Source organism: Harpegnathos saltator, unplaced genomic scaffold (genome assembly GCF_003227715.2).
Source record: "Harpegnathos saltator strain DR-91 unplaced genomic scaffold, Hsal_v8.6 scaffold486, whole genome shotgun sequence".
NCBI lineage: Eukaryota > Metazoa > Arthropoda > Insecta > Hymenoptera > Formicidae > Harpegnathos > Harpegnathos saltator.
Window position 1 is genome coordinate 1,200,799 of NW_020230300.1, and position 25,247 is coordinate 1,226,045.

General features: G+C 38.8%; 1 protein-coding gene across 3 annotated transcripts; it reads left to right on the forward strand.

Annotated features, from left to right (window-relative positions):
* Positions 1-391: 391 nt before the first annotated feature.
* Positions 392-25,247, forward strand: AstA-R1 (allatostatin A receptor 1). 3 transcript variants are annotated; one of them, XM_025302356.1, is made up of 5 exons: positions 392-2,465; positions 11,573-11,702; positions 11,777-12,055; positions 12,168-12,416; positions 24,591-25,247. In XM_025302356.1, the coding sequence occupies exons 1-4, from the start codon at positions 2,026-2,028 to the stop codon at positions 12,414-12,416; spliced, it is 1,098 nt and encodes a 365-aa protein (XP_025158141.1). In that variant the 5' UTR covers positions 392-2,025; the 3' UTR covers positions 24,591-25,247. The 3 variants fall into 3 exon arrangements, with proteins under 3 accessions (XP_025158141.1, XP_025158142.1, XP_025158143.1); XM_025302357.1 differs by having other exon boundaries at positions 11,795-12,055; positions 24,591-25,246; XM_025302358.1 differs by having other exon boundaries at positions 11,870-12,055; positions 24,591-25,246.

The window sequence follows — 25,247 nt, forward strand, 5'->3', positions numbered from 1 at the left end:
GCGGAAAGTAGTAAAGATAGATTTACAGAGAAAGAGCTGACGCACCTCTCGATGGCTTATCGATGAAGTAATCGCTACCGAGATAGCAGTGGGAGCTCTCGTGATCACCGAGATTGATAACGCGTTGATAACTCGCTCGTTATGGCCCGGGGGTTCCCACTGGAAAGTGGATTTTATAGAATGTGCCGTTACGGGAATTGACCTTCGCGCTGCAAAGAATGCAAAGGTAAAAAGAGCAAGTCCGTGTTGCGTACGACATGCAAGCCTCTTTACTTCGGCATTCGCACGTGCGTACGGTAGATGGCGTCGCGAGTACCCCCGGTCTCTTTCTCGCGCGTATATACTTAACCCCAAGCATTTCTAGCCGCGCGCGGCGCCGTCGACTATCGGGGGTTTCTCAGTACAAAACCACCCCCGGAGCTGGTATTATCAAAGTATATGATGACACGCGCTAGAGTACTTTACGGAGACTGAATCCACGTTAATTCGCTCCTAATATTTTTATCGATGGACTGCGTCGGAAGTGCAAATTCCAACGACGATTTGTATAAATATCCTCATGAAGATCGCTCATTTCGTGTGAAACAAGAGGCTTGATTTTTTAAATTTTGTTTCTCGCGATGTTTTCGTGATCACATTTTAGCGCGTCGCGTTATGTACGCGATGATTGAACGTTTTAGCGATCGATGACACAGACGAGAGGGATTATTTTCTTGAAAGCTGTGTGTGCTGTGATCACAGATTCGGCAAACAACGAGCGGATCGTCGTGTCGGCGATGAAAGAGAACGTGGGATGATCGACGAAAAACTTCAGTTCGCAAAGTTCGAGCGTTTGGCGGTAAGCGCGGTCGAACGTGCAAAATGCGAAACTCAAAGTTGCCTGTTCAAAGCCCGGTAATTTTACGTTAATTTGACGTTTCATCGGGAGTGTCCAGTGCAGTGTTTCCAAATTTTGTTTGACGTAGAATCGTGAAAAGTACTTAAATACTCGCTACCGTATGGAACCGTAAGAGTAGAACGAATGTAAAAGATGATCGATGATCGCGCACGACTATAAATCAATTTTCAATACAACGTTCGAGTAACAGAAATGACGTTGTATTTTGAGCACTGTGTGTGAAGCTGCGACTCACCATGTACGTATTGTGATTACTCGGTTCGGTTCAAACGAACAATTTTTACGAAGAAATCATCGTTGCGTCGGCGAGAGAGAGAGAGAAAGAGAGAGAGACGAGCATGGCATGCGTAGCGAGAACTGCAGGTTGCCAAGTCAATTGCGCGGCAATAAACAGTTCAACGGTCCGACAATGATGACTAGAGTTTACGAGCTAAGTTGCAACATTTAGCAGCCAATTGTTGTATCATTGCTTGTACGAAGCTCTTAGCACGATGTTCGCCGATGTGACTGAAAAACCAGTAGGAACGATGGAACAACCTCTAAATTTGTCTTCGCTAGAGAGCTCGATGGCGAAAGAAATGTGATGACGAGAAACGAATAGATGCGATTATGAGATCATTTTCAATTGTTTTCATAATTTAATTTAGAGAATTCAACTGTATGAAAGTAAGGTCTGTTGCATTAATAACATTCCTCGGTGCAAAGAGGCAGAAGGGAAGAAAGAGTCCAATTGCTGAAATTCATCATTACGGGGTCGTCATTTCGATTCCTAAAATTTCTCAGACTCCGCTGGAAAAACCGTGAGAAATGGCAGCGTGAAGGAAGGACGAGCAATGCGCCGGAGAAACGTCGATTGCGGGCGCATAACATCGTATGGCGGGAATGCGCTTCATCAGGAGAGAAGATATCTGCGGTTTTCTCGGCCATGCACAAGGGAGAACCGGAGGACCTCCGCGAGAAGACTGGAATCTCGTTGAGGCCGCTTGCGTCAATTTTGTCATCAACGTAACGTATCGTTACACATAGTTCCTGTCGATCACGATAAACTCCTCGGCCTAACTCGCCGTAACGCAGCCGAAGAGATTTGATCTACGAAACGCCGATCGATCGCAAATTCCGCCGCGAGGATGGAGTCGACACTCACGAATCCCGCGAATGCGAGCCATGACCTCGTCAACTGCAGCTCGCAATTCACTTCGCTGGCGAATGGAGTGGCGGCTTGCGAGAGATTTGAATTTGGCTTCGATCGTGAGCTAGTAGAAAGTATCGTGGTGGTGGTAGTGCCATTGTTCTTCGGCATGATCGGCATCCTCGGCTTGGTCGGGAATTCGCTGGTCGTCGTGGTGGTGGCGGCGAATCCTGGAATGAGGTCGACCACGAACATCCTCATCATCAATCTCGCTGTGGCAGATCTGCTTTTCGTCATATTTTGTATCCCCTTTACGGCTACCGATTTCGTATTGCCATACTGGCCGTTCGGCAACGTCTGGTGCAAGATCGTTCAGTATTTGATCATCGTCACTGCCTACGCGAGCGTCTACACCCTTGTCCTCATGAGCCTCGACAGGTCGGTACATGTTGAGAGATTATTCTTAGGTTAGGATATCACATTGAAGTCATGATCGACGATGCCTGATAATTAAATAACGATCGAAAAAGAAACGAAGAGTAACTTCGATTGATATCTACAACTTTTTGTTTTATTACAAAGACCCGACCATGCGTTAAGTATTCTTGTAAAATTTAATGCAAAACAGCTAGCTGTATTTATATGGCAGTTATTAAGTTTATAAATCAACAAGTGTGAAACACGTGCAGTGCATAGTATGAATAAAATGTGTACGAATGAAATGAACAGCTGTTGAAAGCAGGAACAAGTTTTGATATCTTGTTTTAAAGTCAGGCCACGAAATAAGAGCTCGTTATGTCTCATACGATGTTTTTCTCTCTAAAAAAGGGTTGGCTTGTAAATGTTATTCGTCGTCTCGCTGTTACGTCAGAGGATTAATCGTACAGTTACATAAACAGTAACGTGCACGAAGAACTATGATACGACATTTACGCGATATAATATGTCTGTAATTTTATGCTACAAAATGCATAAAAATAAATGTCAGTAGATTCGAGACGTGTGTGGAGCAAAAGTTACCGACGGCCATGCTTTTGAAAAAAAATATCTGTTTTCACGGAGACAGAAGGTGCTCTTTTTGCAGCACGGTCAGAGAGCGACTTATTTATTCCATACATTTCCATAACGTTTGTTACAAGCGCCCGCTCGAAAAGCAATGCGCTTTATATGTGCAGTATAAATAGTAAGCTCAATATAAGTGGTCAGACATTTTTATCCCGATCCTTTTTCGACGTACGCCATCCTCGATAAATGAAAATGCTCGTTCTGCTTTCTATTCGTACGCAAAAGTTAAAAATATTTTCGGTGGACTTGATTTTATCTATTTACAGTCTCCAGCGACATCGATCCGTCCTTTTCGATACGCGCGCTCTCTCTCTCTCTCTTCCACATTCCACGTGGTCATTAACCAAAAATCCCCACTTATACCTTTCCAGTTCACAGGGCTTCTTCTCAGAGGGCAATGAGCCTCTCCTCGTTGGTAAATTTGTGTCCCTCGAGCTTTAGATAAGAGAAGAGTGTGAAATCACAGGGGGCGATCGAGTCTATGGAGAGGTGGTTGCTTGATGATGACTAATATTGCGAGTGTGGCAACCCTGGCGAAAATATTTCTACAAGAAACTACAAGAAACTGCGTGAATTGGAACACTTTCAAAGAAAGTAAGAAATCATTTCAGACTCTGTAAGAATTCGGAAAACTGCGTTTCTACGAGATTCTTTATTCATTGCCTGAGTAATTATGCAATTTCTTTCTTTTCTCTAAACCTTGAATTTACCTTGAAATACTGAAATGTTCCTAGAAATAAAAAATGAAGAGTGGTAAATATGGAGAAAAGGGACCACCCTTCCAATGTTATAAATAATTTTCATATTTGTCATCAAGGTCATTACCCCCCTTAATGTTATGAAGATTAACATATTGTTATAAACAATAAGCGCAAGCTATAATATAAGATATAATATAAGATTATAGCTTGCGCTTATTGTTTATAACAATATGTTAATCTTCGTAACATTAATGGGGGTAATGACCTTGATGACAAATATGAAAATTATTTATAACATTGGAAGGGTGGTCCCTTTTCTCCATATTTGCCACTCTTCATTTTTTATTTCTAGGAACATTTCAGTATTTCAAGGTAAATGTTTAGAGAAAAGAAAGAAATTGCATAATTACTCGGGCAATGAATAAAGAATTTCATAGAAACGCACTTTCTCGAATTCTTACAGAGTCTGAAATGATTTCTTACTTTCTTTGAAAGTATTCCAATTCACGCAGTTTCTTGTAGTTTCTTGTAGAAATATTTTCGCCAGGGAAAACAGACCGATACGTTATCGCATTATAGCTATCGCGTGTTGACTGGAAATTCAATTCAGCTTCTGCGCCGGCAACTGAAGCATACGAGTCCGATGCATCACTCAGAATATGATTTCTTCAGCGCCAGTAATTTTTATCAACACTTGTTCCCTTCTACCTGGAAATCGTAACACACAGTCGTCTTCTCTTCCCTTTTTTCTGCTCACTGCCAGCGATTGTTTCGTACTCGGGGATAGTTCGTGGTAAGCACGTGCTAAGCTCGCCTTCGCGGAGCCATATTTCATTTCGAGGCTCTGTAAGTACATCAAGATGGTATAGCTACATTTTACTACTGGTTATGATTGATTTTATTGCTCGGGATTGGCCGTTCCTGAAGTTCCTCCGCGTTGTGCGATATCATACCGTGTTTCACACCGTGTTGCCGCCACCCTGTGAAGTATCCAGAAGTTATAGACTTTTCCCGCGTGCAACCGATAGTGCAGAATGAAGCGTACAATAATGGGCACTCTTATAAAAGCTTTTAGCTATATTACAGTAATACTGAAACTTTACAAGTAGCGATATAACTTTGAGCGGGGCTATTGTAAGGATGTGGCACTGCCGCACTACATTAGAGTGTTAGGACAATATTCCGTATAAACGTTACAAAAATACTTCAACGCTTTAATTCCTCCCTTTCTTTACTGATGTGCTGTGCTGCATTTCTCGCTGAAATGAAACTTGAAATGGAACGGCTATATATTTGAAACGTGCTGAAGAGAGAAAAAAGGAGGTTACCAGGAGGTAGTGCAGCGGTAAACAACAGATCTCAAACCATTTCCTGCGTAACTGAGAAACGAGAAGCGTATTCCAAGATAACATCACGCGCGCTAGTTAAGTGCCAACCGCTACACGGCAAGTGAAATCTAGATGAAGCGAGTATGTTTGTACGTAGCCAGATAGCCAAGTGTGCGCGAGCAAATTTCGAGCAGAGTTTGCCATCAATTTTTGATGGCAGATAAGTAGCAAATTTAATGCAGGATCTATGTTATCAAATTTTGCTGCCAAACTGCCAAACTCAAATATGCAACGGAGCTTGCTGCCGGGCAACTTGCAGCAAAAACCTTGCGCAAATCTTGCTACGCGTAACACCTAACGTTAGCGTTATGCGCAGCAAGGTTTGCGCGGTTTTTGCTGCAAATTGCCGACAGGAGGCCTTGACGCCAAAAATGGGTTTTTGATCAAATTTGCGCACAATTTGCTTACTGGGTATATATACACATGTGTAGAGTGTCAGAAAAAAGGATTCAGGACTTTAAGGGCAGATACGTAGTATTCACGTAATGAAAGAGGAAAAAAATCCTGATAAACAAGGGTCCTAATAAACAAATCGAAAAATTAATATTGTCGGAGTTATGAATTATTATTATTTGTTATGAATAATTATTTATTTTAATCCAAGCGAGCGACTTACTCGCTTCTGGTGCTTTTGTATTCTCTGATGTCTATATAATTTATTGATAAAGAGAGTACCATGGCCTAACAGAAATTTATTACTGACTGTAATAAATTGGCTAGTGATAATAAGTAATTTTATTACTCATATGAGTAATAAAATTATTCGTACGAATAATAAAATACTTACTTATTATTATTGGCCAATTTATCACAGCCAGTAATAAAATTCTGTTAGAGTGCTTTAAGGAATCCCTAAAAAAAGTCTCTTTGCTCTTGTTCGGAATGTGAACCAACATATATATTTTCTTCTCATTTATACACACATTGTATCAAGCAATTGTTGCACATCTTCGTGAATAGTGAACAGTTGCAGAGAGCTACCAGAAGGTCTTCACAGTAAGAATGACATCGTGTGTCCATATATCTGATCAAGAAATGGCAGAAGTGCATTTCGTGTATGGCTATGCTCCAGAAGCGAGCAAGTCACTTGCTTGAATTAAAATAAATAATTGTTCATAATTCCGACGATATTAATTTTTCGACCCATGCAAAACTATTTTTCCTCCATTTTGTGAATACTATCCTTAAACCCTTTTACTTAAAACACCCCGCGTATCGTACAGAAAGCAGTGTCACGAAAGACAACCTCGATTTAATTTGAAGGCGCGTCGATCCTATTACAGGATTAGGATTGAATTCTTCGGGCTTGTTTGTGCAAAGAAATGATCGAGTCTCGTTTTCGCTCGACGCTTTTTCCTCGAAATCTTTCGATTGAACGATTTTGATTATTCATAAGATATGTTGCAAGCTTGCTCTCGTCGAAATTAAATGAAATATAATAATATAATAACATACATGATAATATTGATTAATTAAAATATTTATACATAAAGAAATATATATTCGCGTTTCTTTATGGGATTTTTCTCAATTATATATTTATAATTAACAAGTAATTTGCTAATTAACAAGTAAATCGCTAAAGAAGAAATATATCGGGAATCGTGTACGATCATGTTTTTGAATTTCCCGTGCTAGGATATCCGCAAGCATCCAATCCGAATGAAACGTGCGTTTCTCGTATTCTCACAAAAAGCTTCGACACTGGATTTGGTGATTCCTGGTTGAATAGTGACCCATGAGACAGTTTGTGAAGCATACATTCGTTTGAAATATTCGTTTCAGCCAATTCAAACGTATCCTGTTCTAGCGACTATTGTAGACGATCGTTGCCTAACTCCAATACCCAGCAACAATATGTCTTTCATCATACGTTGCACAAGCTCGATTAAATCAGCTGGTTCAATTTTGATTATTCCATCTCCGGTTGCAGAAACGCAGTCCATTACATCGATTACTAGCGCCCTGACACGAGCCACATAAGCTCGCAAAGTCTGGCAAAAAGTTTGCCATGTTTTTCGCCAGAAAGGTTAGAGACAGAGGAAGACATTTATGGTGAAAATTGTGGGACAAGTAGAATATACTTTGGTGACTTCGAGTGTCGAGATTTTTCACACCAAAAAAGGGACAAATTTTTTTTTTTTTTATACGAAGAGGTATATTTCAGTTACTCCATAGATAGACTCAATGAGTTTAATCACTTTTATATCAGAATATGTTTTGAAAATTTAACCGCTTTGTCGGGATACACCAAAAAATTACAAGTCAGAAAATTTAGAACTGATCTTTTTATTATTGCAATAAGCGTTGAAAATGTTCATGTTGGTCAAATATACTTGTAATCTTCATGGAAAACTTGCTTGTACTTCTTTTAATTCCTGTATGATTATTCCGTGAAAAAAAATAAGCTAGCTCCTTCGTTCTTCTCCAGAGGTAAAAATTCAAACATATTAAATGATCTCGCAAGAAACTTGTTTGGAGACGTAGAGACTGATGAAGAGTGAGGCTTGCTTTCAACGCCCGTAATATTCCGACTTATAATTTTGTTGATATCCCGACGAGCTATCGTGGAAAAAATATTATGAAGCAGGAGAAGTCAGGCGAAGATCGAACTATATAGCGAAGAGATTAAAAAGTGAATTAATGAATTGTATGGCTAAAGTTAAAGAAGTATCGGAAGAAAAGACTATTGAAGAGAGATTAATTAAGGAAGAGGAATATTTTTGAAAATCAAATGTACGCAATAGAAATAATGGGAGCTGCAAAATATGCAAATCCAAAAAGTCGAAGATATAATGAAGATTGAGTCTTAATGTGCATATTAATTCATATGAAATTACACAGCGCATATATGAATTTTTAAGAAATAACGAGATATTACCTATTCTATATGCGTTCGAACTGTATGAAGCTAAGAATAAAACGCGTAAAATATAGTTTGCAAGATTGAGATTTACATGAAATTTTGCATCAATAAATTATAAAATTTTTTGTCGCACATTATATAAATAAAATAAATCATGAGAGAAAAATGGACCAAAAAATTAAAGAAAGAAAAATGCTAAATTTTGCAAAACTTAATAAAACAAAATATATGAATTAATCTTTATATATACTTTTTTATATATTTTGTACTATTGAAAATATAAGTCTAATAAAAAATAAATCATATGTATTTTTTATATATTTTTATATATATATTTTGTGCTATTGAAAATATAAGTCTAATAAAAAATAAACCATATGCATTTTATATTAGATGTATGCAAAAGTTCTAGTCCTTTCCGTGCTTCAGAATTTTTCGCATTTCATGTATCGCTTTGGAACTGTTGCTGAACTTCGAGTTATTCGAGCAAGTTCTATTTGCGTTTGGGACGAATTTTCATTCAACAATGCTTCCAAATGTCGGCCTCAAGCTTTGGTGGCGCTCCAAAGTACGGATGATCAATCACGTCAAAATCACCGTCTTTAAAGTGACGAAACCAATATTTCCCCAAGAACAGAACAAATAAACTCACATGCTTTTGCAACATTTTTCTTTGCTAGAATTCATATCGAATGGAAAGTATAGCATATAAGTTAAGTCGAATGTAGAGTCTTTTATCGCTCGCTATACCAACTGTTATTCTTAAGGTTATGTGCACCAATGAATCATAAATGGCGTTTTAGAAAGTTCGATACCAATCTTACAGAAATACAAAAAACGGCGGGAAAATATTTTAATTTAATACAATTGTATTAGAGGACTGAAGAAAAAGACCAAGACTTTTGCATACATCTAATATACATATATAAATTTGATTAATAAAAAGTATTATATTCAAGATAAGGATACATTTTAATTAATGACCAAAGCAGCGTATATACAGGGTGCACGATTTATCTGAAGACATTGAAATATCTCGAGAACTATGTATTGGATAAAAAAAAGTGGTTAATGAAAGTTGTTAGTCTCGAAGGGGGACATCCAATGATACCAAACTCGACCTCCCACCCCACCCCCTGGGGATGGGGGTTGGGGGCAACTTTGAAATCTTAAATGGAAACCCCCATTTTTTATTGCAGATACGGATTCCACGCCACAAAATACGTAAATTTTGTCCGAAACTTTTTTTTTGATTCATGATAGATGGCGCTGTAATCGCAAAAAATTATATTTTCCGCAATTCTCCAGAAATGATCATTGGATTGAGAAATAGAAAATACCTGTTCAATATTTTTAAAGAACATAATAAAAGTTATTCCCCCCCCCCATCCTCTCGGGGTAGGGTGGGTGATAACGTTCAAATTTCAAATGGGGACCCACATTTTTCATTGCAGAATTAGATTGTACGTGAAATTTTTATTGAAACAATTTTTTTCATTCGTGATAGCGTTGAATTTTTCCGAGAAACTACTTTTAGTGTTACACAGGAACAACGACGAGGACGTAGTAGTTTTATGTTCCCTTCGGATGCTTTTTTAATGTGAGTCCCCTTGCCTCTCACAGATCAGGGTGCTTTTTTAATGTGAGTCCCCTTGCCTCTCACTGTTCAATTAATTATAGAGTAAATGTTCGAAATTTTTACCTTCAACTTCAATACACTTATTGATCCTTTTTTCAAATGACTGTACACAGGATAGAAGCATATCTGCGGGAGTTTCAGCGCAAGCGTTTCTTATGCGTTCTACCATGTTTTCACGAGTTGTTGGCACTTGTTGATAAACCTTATCTTTTAGGTAACCCCACAGAAAGAAATCCGGCGATGTCAAATCAGGCGACCTAGCAGGCCAATTAATCGGCCCACCTCTGCCAATCCACCGACCATTATAATTACCGCATTGCACTGCCTTTTATAATAAGCCGTAGTTCGCCATACACCCACAGTGGCGCGTCAAGCAGTTCCCTCTTCGATTCGGGTTCCCATTTGAGATTTGAACGTTACCACCCACCCTACCCCGAGAGGATGGGGGGGATAACTTTTATTATGTTCTTTAAAAATATTGAACAGGTATTTTTTATTTCTCAATCCAATGATCATTTCTGGAGAATTGCGGAAAATATAATTTTTTGCGATTACAGCGCCATCTATCACGAATCAAAAAAAAAGTTTCGGACAAAATTTACGTATTTTGTGGCGTAGAATCCGTATCTGCAATAAAAAATTGGGGTTTCCATTTAAGATTTCAAAGTTGCCCCCAACCCCATCCCCAGGGGGTGGGGTGGGAGGTCGAGTTTGGTATCATTGGATGTCCCCCTTCGAGACTAACAACTTTCATTAACCACTTTTTTTTATCCAATGCATAGTTCTCGAGATATTTCAATGTCTTCAGATAAATCGTGCACCCTATATAAGAACAGTAAGTAATTATACAGAGTAAGTATACAGAGTGACTCAGTGAACAGGGAGCTATATATCATATATAACGTTGCATGAATACCGTTAGCGCCACTCGAATATTAAGTGGACACGATAAACTACAAGTTGCAAGGGCTTGCTGACAGTATTTATGGTCCCCTTTTGTATCACGGAAACGAACGACTGCGTATGCAAAGCGTAATTTCGATGAATGGCGTTGTTGAATAATGCAATTTATGATCGACTGGATCATATCGATGACGTAGCGTTCAGCCAAGAGCGATGTTTTCTTCGAAATAACCATGAAACGACATGTATCGACAAATTCTTCGAAATGGTTCCGCGCTTTACATAAGGAGTTCTCATCATTCTCTCGTCACATCCCTCGCATTGGCTTATTCACCGATATCGTCGAGTTCAATCTTTCGGTACGAAAGGTGACTGTCACTTGTTGTTAAGAATCCGCTAAGGCCAGTGATTACAGTCACCTACCCTGGCGTACGTGCCTTTAAATATGCCTGGAAACTTGTTAGGGGTACGAACGTTACTAAATATCCCGCCAATGTTCATCCAACGGAAATGTTTCTCGACTGAACTTTGCAATAGCAGCAACAAAATTAAACGTTCATGTGCAAAATACTTGGTCAATTTTACGTATTCTGCTTTCAATCATTTAGGAGCTAGGAGAAGTGAACTACCTTAAAGGAGCTTAGGAAGCTCCTCTTTCACCATTCTCTCTGATCTTCCGTTAAAGTAAATATTATATACGAGACAAGGTTTATGTCGTTGGACAAAATTAATTCCCAGATTAAGGACTCATTTTCGGGCAATTTACAGACTTGTTCGCAAACTTTATGCTGGTTTGAACGAAACGAAAATAGAAAATGTTCCCAATTCTGCAGAGGGGCGGGCCGGAGTTACAAAATTCTATAAAACTTTGCTAATAGGGGCTTAACCCCTCGGACCATGCTTCCGCATTAGCAATTCAAGCCGTGTTAATGGTAAAGTTTCTTCAGCACGAGGGGAGAGTCAAAATAAAATATTGCTCGCAGGTACTTAGCGGTGGTCCACCCGATCGCCTCGATGTCCTGGCGGACGGAGAATCACGCGATCCTCGCGATCTGCGTCACCTGGGCGGTGATCTTGGCGATATCCACCCCCGCGCTCGTGATACACGGCGAGGTAAGTACGTCGCGAACGATGCTCCACATTCCTTCGATCCAGCCTTCACTCCCTTATGTACCTCGTGTACGTAGATTCGCTACGTGTTCCAGGAGGTGGACGGCTCGTCGTCGGAAAATCTGACGGCTTGTCGGATCCTAGAGCAGTACGACTGGTCCTTCTTCCAGGTCTCCTTCTTTCTGACGAGCTATGTGCTGCCGCTGAAGCTGATATGTATTTTTTACGTGTGCATGCTGATCAAACTGTGGCGTGGCGCGCGCATTAGCGCCGAAAGCCGACGCGGGAGGAGGCGAGTCACCAGGCTCGTCCTCGTCGTCGTAGGTGTCTTTGCCGTTTGTTGGTGTCCTATACAGGTAAAGGTCTCCCTATAAGCAGAGAGAAAGAGAGAGGGAGAGGGAGAGGGAGAGCAATCTCTGTTTTAGCATTTCCTCATGTCGCGATGTCGTTCGCAACGTCACGTTACAGGTGATACTAGTGACCAAGTCTGTCGATATGTTTCCGCTCACGACGGCAACGATAATGCTGCAAATAGCCAGTCACATCCTTGCATATACCAACAGCTGCGTTAACCCTTTCCTCTACGCCTTCCTCAGCGACAATTTTCGCAAAGCCTTCCGGAAGATCATCTATTGCAGGCCGCGGCCGGAGTCGAACAATCGGCTGGGACCAGCGACGAAGACTACGAGAGCTGCCAGTACTGGCGATATTCTTTAGGTAAGAAATCATTTTTTCTTTCTTTCTCGCTCATGTACTCGCAATATCTTCGCAATAAGCTCTTCCGCTGCGATATCCTGTACATTCGAGGATGTGTTCGAGGATTGTTTCTAGCGAGGTTTCAATCGATCCCATATATGACTTCGTTTTCAATCTCAACCGCTGTATCTCCACGGTGAGATCCAACGTTGCACATAGATTTTTCAGCGCAACGTTATATAGCGTCGTTGTTACCTCCTTACTCTCTTTTCCCTCGAGCGATATAAATTTTTTCGAGGGATGACGAGCGGAATCGCGCTGGTACTTAACGACATTATTTGATTTACCTGGCTCGGTTCGACTCGGCTAGACTCGGTATGCGAAAGCGTAACAAAATTTTCCTCTTTCCCTCTCGTTCGCTCTTCCCCTTCCTCCGAGCACAGCACGGTGTATTGCCATTAACACGACGTCGTTTTCACGGCAAGTTTACCCTGGTTGCCATTTTTGCTTGTCCCTTCCACGCGCAGATATCGCCGGGGAGAGAAAAGATAAAAAAAAACAGACGAAAAGGACGCGTGACGGAAGGAGATAAAGAAAAGAAGAAAGATGGAAGAAAAGATACATAAGATACAACCCAATCTTGTATCGCGCAGGCCGTTGCCATCAATGTTAAGTAAAGATGCCGGGGTTGACGTAGGAAAGAAGGAAAATATTCATTTGAAAACATGTTCCTTATAGCGCTTTCGCGAGCGCATCTCGCGCACTGCAGTAAAAAAAGTAGTAAAATTTTCTTGTTTGTATATAACAAGTTGAAATTTCTCATCTAATATAGATAGAAAGTCTAAGGAAGAGCGTAAGAAACACGAGTTACCATGGAAAGGCAAGCGGAAACTTCTCTTTGTCTTTATATGCAACTTCCGTTGCGTAGTAAGAGACTATTTCGCAGTCTCCTGCATATATGAGCATTTCAGCAGTTCTCTCCGGGAAATTGACAACTGATTTATTTATCCGTCGGAATGCTGATAAACACAGACAAACGGATTTTAATGATGCTGGTTTTCCTGGGTTATTATGTTAGTTGAAAATTTATTTTATTATTTCAGCGCGGCAATATTTTTCTGTTTCGCTTGAAACTGCGAAGGAAAATAAACGGAAGTGAAAATATATATAAATTTAAATTAAGAAAAATCACGCGGTTTTTTATTCTCACAATTTTATACTTTATTATACGATGTTACAGATTTGCCTCGTTTCTCGCTCAATCGCAGACGCAATCTCTTCTCTGTTGTAAAATCTCTATTCTATTGCTAGATAGTCATTAACGGACACAATGTTATCGCCTCTCTCGCTTCGCTTATGTTCTATGCCTTTTGATTTACACTCGGTGATATGCTGTTTACACAATACATGGAAGGTTTCTCTGGTAAAACCTTATCGCGATATGTCTCGTGAGGTAAACAGACCTTAATCAGCTCGATACATCACAGGAAGATTGACAGCTGGACGGAAATTCAATTAGTTTTTCCTTGATATCGGTGCGACATGTTGGCGTTTAATATAGCCACGCCGAGCTTTTTGAATAGCAAAGAAACGGCCCCGTGCGGCTTGATGGACGGAATCGACTGAATTTCAGGGCTTGATAATTAACTTAGCCCGAATTTATATTTGATCCTGTAACCCCGTTCTATTCTCTTCCTTAGTTACACTTACCATAAAGTTTACTTAGCTAGACGGGTTACAAGCGAACGCTATTGCATAGCATTAAAGAACGGGTATAGTACAAACGGTGCAAGCACAATGAAATAAAATATCTCGATAAATATAATGAAAAGTACAATATTAACTGTAAATGTTAAATACGAAAAGATCATTTTTATAAGGATTCTGAGAAAAGAATATATTTATATATAATTTATCAGATTTGCCTGTAACAAATGAAATTAACAAGCGGATATACATACAGGTGGATAATAATAGGTGAATTTAGAGTTTCTCAGTTAACTCTTATCGTGAGTAAAATTTCACTCCACGTGAATTTTGTTTTGATCCTATTAAATATTAAATTATTCTCTCGGCAAATAAATAAATTTTTTACTTTTTATCTAATATCCAATAATAATGCAACATTTAATTGCCTTAGTTTGATTTTTTTATTCCTGAAATAAAAAGATCTTTACTAGGATGTGATTTCACTCATGATAGCATTAACGTGATTTTCTTTGGGACGATAACTTTTAGAGAAAAAATACATTTTTATATATAATTTATCAGATTTGTCTGTAACAAATGAAATTAACAAAGGAATATACATGCAGGTGGATAATAATAGGTGAATTTAGAATTTCTCAGTTAACCCTTGGTGTGAGTAAAATTTCACTCCACGTGAATTTTGTTTTGATCCTATTAAATGTTAAATTATTCTCTTTGCAAATAAATAAATTTTCTACTTTTCATCTAATATCCAATAATAATGCAACATTTAATTGCGTTAGTTTGATTTTTTTATTCCTGAAATAAAAAAATCTTTACTAGGATGTGATTTCACTCATGATAGCATTAACGTGATTTTCTTTGGGACGATAACTTTTTGAGAAAAAATTCATTTTTATATATAATTTGTCAGATTCGTCCGAAATAAATAAAATTAACAAGAGGATATACATGTAGGTGGATAGAAGTAGATGAATTTAGGAATGTTCAGTTAACCTTAAAGGCTACCACGGATGAAATTTTACTCGAATTTTGTTTTCATTTTATTAAATGTTAAATTATCCTCGCTGCGAATAATAACTTTTCTACTTCCATCTAATATTTAATAATAATGAAACATTTAATTGCGCATTTTTTTTTACTTCTAAAATAAAAAGTATACTGGGATGAAATTTCTGAGGTGGTGACAGCTTTTAGGGGTTTAACGTATTTTTATTCCAAGATGAGTTATCAAGTAAGTGAAGTCAACAATGGTTGAAGACAACGAGACAATAAATTTCGATATTTTCAAGTCCGACGCTTTTCAAGATAGGAGAAGAAAGACAAGCGATACAATTCGCGGTTCGGAGACAATGAATGGCCCGAGTATGGATCGATACTTGCAAGATAACAGCACCCTCGCCCCTGCGTGGCTTAGTGTACTATGAATTCGCAGTTTAAGGATAACAAACGATCGAACCACGTGTACGACATGAATTTCTACTCAAATTGCTCGACACCTGATCCAAGCTCCTCCTGAAGCTTCTGCAAAGGGTTAATTGTCTTACTGAACTACACTGCTTTGCAGCTAGATTTCCTTCGTTCCGCGCTCGAACGTCAAGAGACAGAGAGCAGTAGCTGCAATCCTTTCGGGAAGTTCTCCTTCTGAAGCTTACGTTATTCAACTAATGGGCCGATTGTTTGCATAAAATACAGAAATCCTCGCTGTACTTACATTACGCGATTGTCACCTCTCACTTGTCCTATCCTGCCGCTACCGACGTGATAGCGTCGGCGACAGTGAAATAACGGTATTCGGCTTTGACTATTCAGCACACTATGTTTGCGGCCGCAATATAATCATCGTGGCTATCTGGGATTTACACGCGGTAGAGTTAACCCAACAGTAATCAGTCTGTTTGCACTCCAGCAGCCGAGTTAGTATACGTTGGTATGGCGCTTCATCCGTTCCGTTTGAATCCGTCTGATTTATCAGTAGTTGAGTCGTTCTTCAGCTCTCAACGAATAAATAATACAAAGGCCGATAGTTCGTAAAGTCTTGCCCGAATTTAGATTAGCTCATTTACTTCATAGCATATAGATGAGACGGTGTAATAAGTTCCTAATGCAGCGCGAACTTTCCGAGAGGAATTCCTGCACGTGTGATATTAATCTCTCAGCAATTTTGCAAAAATCACCGTATGAATGCACTATTAGATGACTCGGTCGTAACTAGGGCATGGCAGTTTGAAAAGTGCCATGGTGAGTCTGCTTAGGAGTGGCCGAAAATGTGTTAAGGCGGCCTAGTTATTATCTTGATGAGACAAATATCAGAGCAGAAGGAAAACCTGCTTGCTCGCGTGAAGCAATGTTGATCACGACGATGAAGCACAGCGTGCACAAGGTCGAAGAGATAAGTGGACTGCCTCAAGGTGTATGAGCATCATATCGGCATCTGAGGTAGCTTCATCTTGAGATAGCGTTGATCCTCATGAATTTTATTCAAATTCAATTCGAATATAAACGACGTTCCCTCCATTCTATCACTTGCATTATTACTGGAATAACCGGCGCGCTTTAATGCGTTTTACATGATCATTCTAGCAGGGAGAATTACCGTAAAGCTTCGAGCGCTCCAGTGTTTGCACTCCAGTTATAATTACAATCATCTATCGATGCTCGAATTTCCGCTAATCAAACCGTTTTCAGGGACGCATTAGATTTGGATGGCGATGGATGGACATATTAGTTTCGCTCTGGCTAAATGCTGGCGTGACAACATTATTATTAAGCGCGTCCAAGTCACTTTGCGACCGGTTAATTTGTCAGTTTCCAACTGTTATAAGCCACTTAAGTCTCGTAACTCTAACAGGCTTAATGAGCCCGAAGCAGCTCTATTAGTACAAATCAAGCAGCATTTCTAAGCCTGAGAATTCAAATTTGCAAGTGCCACCCGGCTATCCGAGATAATACTTGAATACTCGAGAGCAAAAATCGCTATTAATGTTCATTCATTATTTATTTCTTCAGCAGTTGACTTGTCATTAACCTTTCCTTATATTTTCCTGAGGTATTTTCAGATATAATTGTGAAGAACTCCTATAAATTAGCGAGCTGAATTATTAGCGACACACTTCTCCAAATAAGGGAAAGGTAAATATAAAATATTAGCCGGCAATTAAGCGGAAGCTGAGTTTAACGAGTTTTGCTTCCTGACCATTAGACACACTTTTTGACCTTTACATCGACATTTTAAGAATTTAACTGATATTCCCGTGATCCCACAGAAAGCAGAAAATTATTGAACAAATAGAGTTAGTTAATTCAAACCTGATCCAACCTGATGTAATCTGAAAAGCCTACGACTTACTTGAACATAACGGACCATCAATTATCAATTATCTTAAAATGAACCATAGCAAGTTTGCTTGCATCAAACCGACTCGGCTGATCACCTCTGCAAGTATCTTTGGCGTCGAGAAATGAACCTTGATCCGTCCTCGGAACTGATTAAAGCAATTAGACTAATTTATCCCGGCAGCGATCGTTAAACAGACTTATCGCTAAGAAGCAAAACTCCTGAACTCGACTCTTAACAATCAAATAAACAATTGCCGGGACCAATATTTTATATTCAGCATTCCTACACCTACACCAAGTGTACTCGAGAAATTTTAGCTCGCCGGCTCATAGGGACTTTTTGAAATTATAGCCATATTTTCTTCGCACTGACTGACACGATACTCGAATAATTTGCCAAATTAGCAGATATTATACGCGGCTATTCGAGATATTGACACGACTTCTTCGAAGATGTACTTTCTGCTCAAAAAGTACACGGAATCGCTCATTTAAATGACGCGCGTTTATGATATTTCAATATCTTTTTGCGGTTAAGTTGATACCACTGTACTTAACTTCCATACAGAATTAGAGAGCGATCTGTCAATTAGTTTGTTCGTAACAGCAGTTTATGTCAGTCGACTTCAGGTACCATCTGCGACTTTACGATGGCGAATAATGCGGAGTAAAGAGTTTGCTTTAAATTTTATGCTTTCAACGAAATTTCTTGTGTCGACGCGTTGGAAATGCTGCGGCACAAAAAGCATACGGGGATAACTGTATTTCAAAAACATAGACGTGAAGTGTTGTAAATTGCAGGGTTGGGAAGTAACTCGTTACTTGTAACGAAGTTACAGTTATTCTTTTTTTCTGGTAATTATAACTTAACTTCGTTCGTTTTTTCCATCTGACTCCGTTCCTTTCATCTGTAACTGTAACTTAATTTAGTTACATTTGTTTGATAACTAGTAACTAATTTAATAGTTACTTTAATAATAGTTACTTTATATATTTCAAACTTAAATTTCTGGCAGACCAGCACAATGACGCGACGTGCGATGCTTGACATTCAATAAGCATATAGTTATTCTGGCTTCTACATTTGGAAAACTATTGCGCTATTACGTCATCTATTTTTATCGTTCATTTGATTTAAAATAAGGATAAAATGACGCATAGCGCTGACAATCTCCTCTCTAAATGCAACCTGTATTTCTTTCAAAAAGATTGTACATCTATTGGATATTTCCGTGGCGCGTCGGTCCTTATTTGTTATACATAAGAACATAACCTGCGTTCAGCGTGAAGTGCGCTGCGTGGTCTCAGTTATATAAAAAGTTCAAGCATTGGATAAAACATCTCAATCTTCGGTGAAAGATTGAAAAATGCCATGGCCAACATATGCAGAAATATTCGGGTTACAGCAAAAATTTGGAAACAAGAACAACTGGGCATTTCTTTGCAAAATTTGCACTGGCAAAAAAATTATTCGTACAAGTAGAACTTCAATTATAAATTTAGGAAAACATATGAGTGTAAGTCTTTATTTGTAAAATATCAATATATTTTTTAATGAAAAAATTTAACTTTTGATGTTAAGATTATTTTTAGTATTTTTAATATTTATTATCCTCGTCAAATTCATTCACTTTCTTATAATTGTTATTAATAGTCTTAAAGAATAAATATGAATTGTTTATTTAAATTATTGAATCCAATGTGTAAAAATTACATGCAATATGAGGAATATAATAATCCACAAACTACTCTTATATAAAATTGAAGGAATTTGCACAATTACAAAATTTAAAATAATAGCACAATTATTGTAAAAAAGTAACTAAAAAGTAACGAGTGGTTACTTTTTAGTTACTTTTTAGTTTACATTTTTTAGTTTCTTTTTTTATTTTCTTTTTACTTTCTAAATAACTGTAACTGTAACATGTTATTTTTGAAGGTCAGTAACTTGTAACTGCAACTAGTTACTTTTTCAGCGAAAAAAACTATAACTGTAACTAGATACTTTACAAAGTAACTTTCCTAACTCTGATAAATTGTTCAAAGAGGATCGTATAGTCGCCGAAGACTTGGCTCTCGTTCTGGTTTGCCCATTCATGTGAAATACCGACGAAAACGTTAAAAGAGTGAAGAAATTAGTGCTTGAAAATCACCGGGTGAGTGAAAGAGAGAATTCTGCTGCCGAACTTAACATATCAAATTGCTCTGTCCATACCATTTTGATCGAGGACAACTCATGGATTTTGCATCACGATGATGCACCATCGCACACATCGCTTCGCGTACGTGACTATTTGACCAAACACTCGGCTAACATTATTCCGCAAGCGCCGTACTCGCCAGATATGGCACCCTGTGACTTTCTTCTTTTCCCAAAACTCAAATTACCGCTTCGTGGTAAGCGTTTTGGGACAACTGAGGCAGTAAAAGAAAATTCGCTGAAGGAATTCAAGACCATCCCAAAATCGGCTTATGAAAAGTATTTTGAAGATTGGATTAAGCGTTGGCGTATGTGTATTGCGCAGAATGGGAATTCTCTTGTAGGCGACAAAATAAATTTATCCGAATAATTGAATGTTTTGTGTTTATCCAAAAAAAGTAATTTCAGGATAAGCGGAATCATCTAAATTTTAGAGGACTTTACTCTTATGTATCAATATAATCTCAAGAAGATTTCTGTAAAATTAAAAGGAAAATGTATTTATGAACACATTATTTTTAAAGTTAGAGGAGTTATACGTTGTATGTATAATACAAATCTTATTGATTTTAATATAAATTTCCTCTTATACACAGATTATTAAATTTTTTTTAAGAGAATTATTATTTATTTTTATTGTACTTTGTTTTTACAGATTACACGTTCTTTTATAGCGAAAGGAGAGAAAATTATTCTTAAATTGTTCGGAAAAACTCCTGTTAAATTTTTTTTTACTTTCTGCTGAGAAAGTAGGAGAAAACAAATTTGTAATTTTAAGTACTCTAAGTAGCATTTAATGTAGTGTGTAACGCGATATGATAAATGAATATATACAAGGTGTCCATTTGAAAACTTTTCAGCTAATTATCTCGAAAACTACGAAAGATATTAAAAAAAGCTAAAAGACGTGATTTCCATGATTTCGAAGGGGAAAGAGAATAGCATTATCAGTTTTTTATTTGGTTGAAGGTCAACTTAATTTTTAAAATAGAAAGCCCAATTTTTTATTATATCCTCTTTTCCTTCCAATTAATTTTAACAACTTTTGTCCGAAACATTTTTTTATTTGCCAAATATTTTTTGAAATATTTAAGGAAAACTTGGTAACTTTTTCAACATTTAACTTACGATATCTCGCTAACTATTCGTCGAAAGAAAAAATAGTATTAGACTTAATAGTATTATTTCATTTACTATCAAGAATATATTACTATATGTAATAGTGCCCTAACTTTTGTTAACTTGTCAACTTTTGGAAATTTCAAAATTATTAAATTCTCTGGAATTTAATGAGAATTGAGGAAATTTTCTAGAGATAAAAGGAAAACGATTAGAATAACATCTAATAAATTTTAAACGAATGGTTCACTTTAATCGCTTTATCGAAAGATGAATCTTTTTCCTATAAAAGGCTTCGCTTAGAACATGAGACCAATGGGAAAAGTCACTTTACAAGTAGAATACTTTTCTTGGGTGTTTTATCGGCCGATTTCGGGTACTTTTTGAGCAGAGGGTATATCGTGACTAATATGCAACATAGTCTAAATGCGAGCACACTGTTGCCGGAGATAGACTGTCGAATGATGCAGCGCGTTCGTACGAGCCGGCGAACATAGTACGCCGTTCGGAGTTGTTTAGGCGGACGGAAACATCGTAATTTACAGACAAGACGTTTATAGAAGGATAAGCGATCCGGTAATCGCCGGCGCCACGAGAATTGTGGCGCATGGACGATCGTAAAAATGACCGTGCGTTGACCAGCGCAAACAAATCTTAATCAAGCAGACGTATTCCACGAACGTCGAGGTGGTAATCCGATAGCGCGGTCGTCCCGATTCAATCTTGACTGAAGCATTTGCAGAATTAGCTCTGTGATATTAGCGACCTTATTTACGCGTCGCACATAGACGACGGGCATGTTGGCGTCCTTCTTTCCCGATTTAGAAAATCCAGTTGCCTTAATCACGTACGACCGGGGTAAGCCCAGTTTCAGTCCCGGCGCGATGGCTCCCCTCGTTTCATCCCGACGACCGTGATATTACGTTCGTGTTGCTTTGTTTTTGTGTAACTGACGCTTGAAAAGTTTCCAAGTAAATATCGATTTTCATGCCGGTCCAATCTACGGGCGCGGCGGGAGGAACAACGAGGTCCATCATTTCAAAGATGTCCCGAAAAAATTGTCGCCATCGCCAGCATGATAAATGGAGGTTGTTTGGCAAGGATTTGGAAAAATATATCACGCGGCTGATACTCTCTCTCTCTCTCTCTCTCTCTCTCTCTCTCTCTCTCTCTCTCTCTCTCTCTCTCTCTCTCTCTCTCTCTCTCTCTCTCTCTCTCTCTCTCTCCCCCTCTCTCTCTCTCTCCCTCTCTCTCTCCCTCTCTCTCTCTCTCTCTCTCTCTCTCTCTCTCCCTCTCTCTCTCTCTCTCTCTCTCTCGTGAATCGCCGCGCGAGACGTCACTGTCGAGAGAAATGTGCTCTGACTTTCTTCTCTTTCCGTGCAGAAATAAAAACATTGAAACGAATAGGAGTAAATTTCATAAATATTCACGATAATAAATTTATTCCCGCGTTATAATGCCGCGTTATATGAGAATGAGCTCGGCACGTGGGACGCTTTGGCGTTACATCGACATTTGTTGCTACGCGCGACTATAAAATGTCGAAATAAATCCAATCTAGATTATTTTTTGTCGCATTCTCTTCGCATTTCATCTGAAGCGTTATTTTGCAGCTTCGGTTGGACGTAAACAATGCGGAACTTCACCCAATCAAATTTCAACCAAGAGTTTATGTCGTTGAAAAAGCTCCTTCGACCGTCGCATTTCCATCGCTTCCGGGTATTGCACACTGATAATGCTTCATGCTAATATAATCCTTCCCCCGGTTTAATTCACACGAATAACGAATCACTGCTACTACGTTGCGTGCTGATTTGTATTCATAACAGAACGTTAATCGAATTTGCCAGTTATCTGCGTAACGCCACATTTGTTATTATTTGATAGCTGGAAAATGTCTGTCGGAAACTGATCGGAAGGAATTTTCTTCAGCGACGCCACACATTGTGCGATATTCGGAATACCGTAATATATACGGCGTGCTATATGTATATGCACAAATATATATGCGCGACAATTTAACGAGCGCAGCCGAAGACAAAGATATGCAGATTCGGCGATGACGCGCGCACAGATCGATGCCGTGAATGTGATCAACGGCGTTAGAAGGAAACGAGAAATCGAAGGAAGGAGACGGACAGAACGTGGCGCGGAGGGAGGCGGAAGGGAGGGGAGAAAGGAGGAGGATGAGAAGGAGGAAGAAGGAATATAGCGAAGGAAGAGAGCGCAAGAAAGAGAGATGAGAAAAGGGTTGAAGTGCGGCAGACAGCCTCTCTTCTGCTTTCTCGACGAGAAAAGTCTTCCGCTTATTTCACGGCGACGCGACGGCCTACTTTCGAAAGCTTCCCACCTTTTATAGGAATTATACCGCCGAGATCAGAGAGAACGGAGAACCGGACCGGAACAGAGTCCCCTGACATTCCAAAGAGCTTTCTCGAATTTCATGCCAAGAAACGAACTAATTATTATTTAAACATTTCTCCCTTTTTTGTCTTCCTCTCGAACATTACGGAAGCTGGGTAATGGAGGAAACTGGAGTTTTTAAAAAAATAGTTCCCGTAATTCACAAGGAAATAGGTATTCTCTTGAGAGAGAGAGAGAGAGAGAGAGAGAGAGAGAGAGAGAGAGAGAGAGAAAGAAGGGAGAGGTCTTCGTCTCCTCTTTCGTAGGATTTTTGCTTCACCTGCGGCAAGAAATTAAACGGTTCTCGAGGAAAAGCTGGCGAGCTAGATTAATACTGCGCGGTAACAAATCTTTTATATACACACACACACACACACACATACATAAGAAGAGGGAAAGAGAAACGAACAAGAGATAAATAATAGGAAAGTTAGCTAGTATCCGAGCAAAAAATTGTTAAGGCTTTGATAGAGGGAAAACTGATACGGGCCTTAGAAGAATTTTGTAGGGATGCCTTAGATTTGATCAAAATAACGCTTTAACACAGAAAACTGATGTGGGCCGTAGAAGGATCTTTCAAAGATGCTTTAAGGCTCGTCTACATTAGCTGTAAGAGTAAGGCTGTAAGGTTGCAAGACACGAAATGAAATATTTTCATTCACTGACAGCTTACGTTACAGCCTTACAGCCTTACTCTTACAGCTATTGTAGACGAGCCTTTAGATATACAAAATCAAATTTTGTTACAGAAAATTAATAAGATCTGAAGCATGTAATAAAATTGTCATAGTTTAGTATTGTTTTAATAGGTACGCTCTACCTGGTTCTTTTAAAGATTTAAATTTTTTTCTTTTAAAATTTTTTTAATTATATCGCAAATGAAAACAAATTTTATTAGTTGTCATATTCATTAATCTCTTCCACGGATTTTTCTAGTATTGCCTTCGTTTTGAAATGCAGCAAACTTTCATAAAAACAGAAGCAGGATTTTTATGTGTAAAAAATGCTATATTTTTAAAATAAAAGATTCTTGTTATATATTAATTAGTTTATAAAGAAATAAAGAAATTACAGTCTAAATTTCTCGAAATGAAAAGAACGAATATTTTTATTCAAGCAAAAATATTCAATAATTATTCAAGCAATAACAAAAATATTTTCTTATAAGGCCTTATTAATTGCTTTATTAATTGCCTTATTAATTGCCTTATAAGGACCTGTTAAACATTTGTTACACATCTTGTAGGGCCCTTCTACCCCTACTAGGGTCCGATTAATGTTGAAGAAAAATAATCAGACCCTTATCAGAGCCTTATTAATTTTTCTACTCGGGTAGTCGGCAGTTAGTGAAGCTCGTAGGAAATCTCGTTTCATTTGTGCAGCGACACGTTTGTTTTATATTTGAATGTTGTTTACTGTTGCAGGTAATAACATTTACCGGCCACGCACGGGGCGCGGACTGGCGCGTGCAAAACGAGCTCTTGTTTATAACGACGAATGTCTGCGGTGCATAGGATATTCGGTGTTTGATGTCGCGTAGGCGAGCAGGCGCATATCTCCGATTCTTTAACCTGTGCCAGGCAGAAAAAAAAAGAAATGTATACATTGAAATTTTTGTATCCTCTCTATTTCTTTATCGGACCGCGGGAGCCGGTCGTGTCCGTCTGTGTAGATATTTCAACGGTAATTGTTCGGCGAGAAAGTGCATCCCCGCGCGCACGCAGGAGCGCGCTGCGTCCCGAGATGCGCAGCCAATATCGAGAAGGAGCTTATAAAAACTTAGCCCGATCGTTGTAATCGTTACTACTGATCCTCTTTCGCGAGTGTACTCTCTTCGCAGGTTCGACTCGGATTCGCGAATTGCGGCAGTCGAGCTCCCTGCCGATTTTGCGAATGCGAACTCTATGTACGATATCCCCTTTCTTCTCCCTCCCCGCCTCTCCCCCCCTCTCGCCCCTTAAATGTGAAATGCGAGCTCATTTCTCGACGCTGTTGGTTTTACGGGGGACCGTCGGAAAATTGCATCCCCGAGAATTATAAAGTGTACCAATAAAGACACTGAGATAATCCACGTCGTTTGT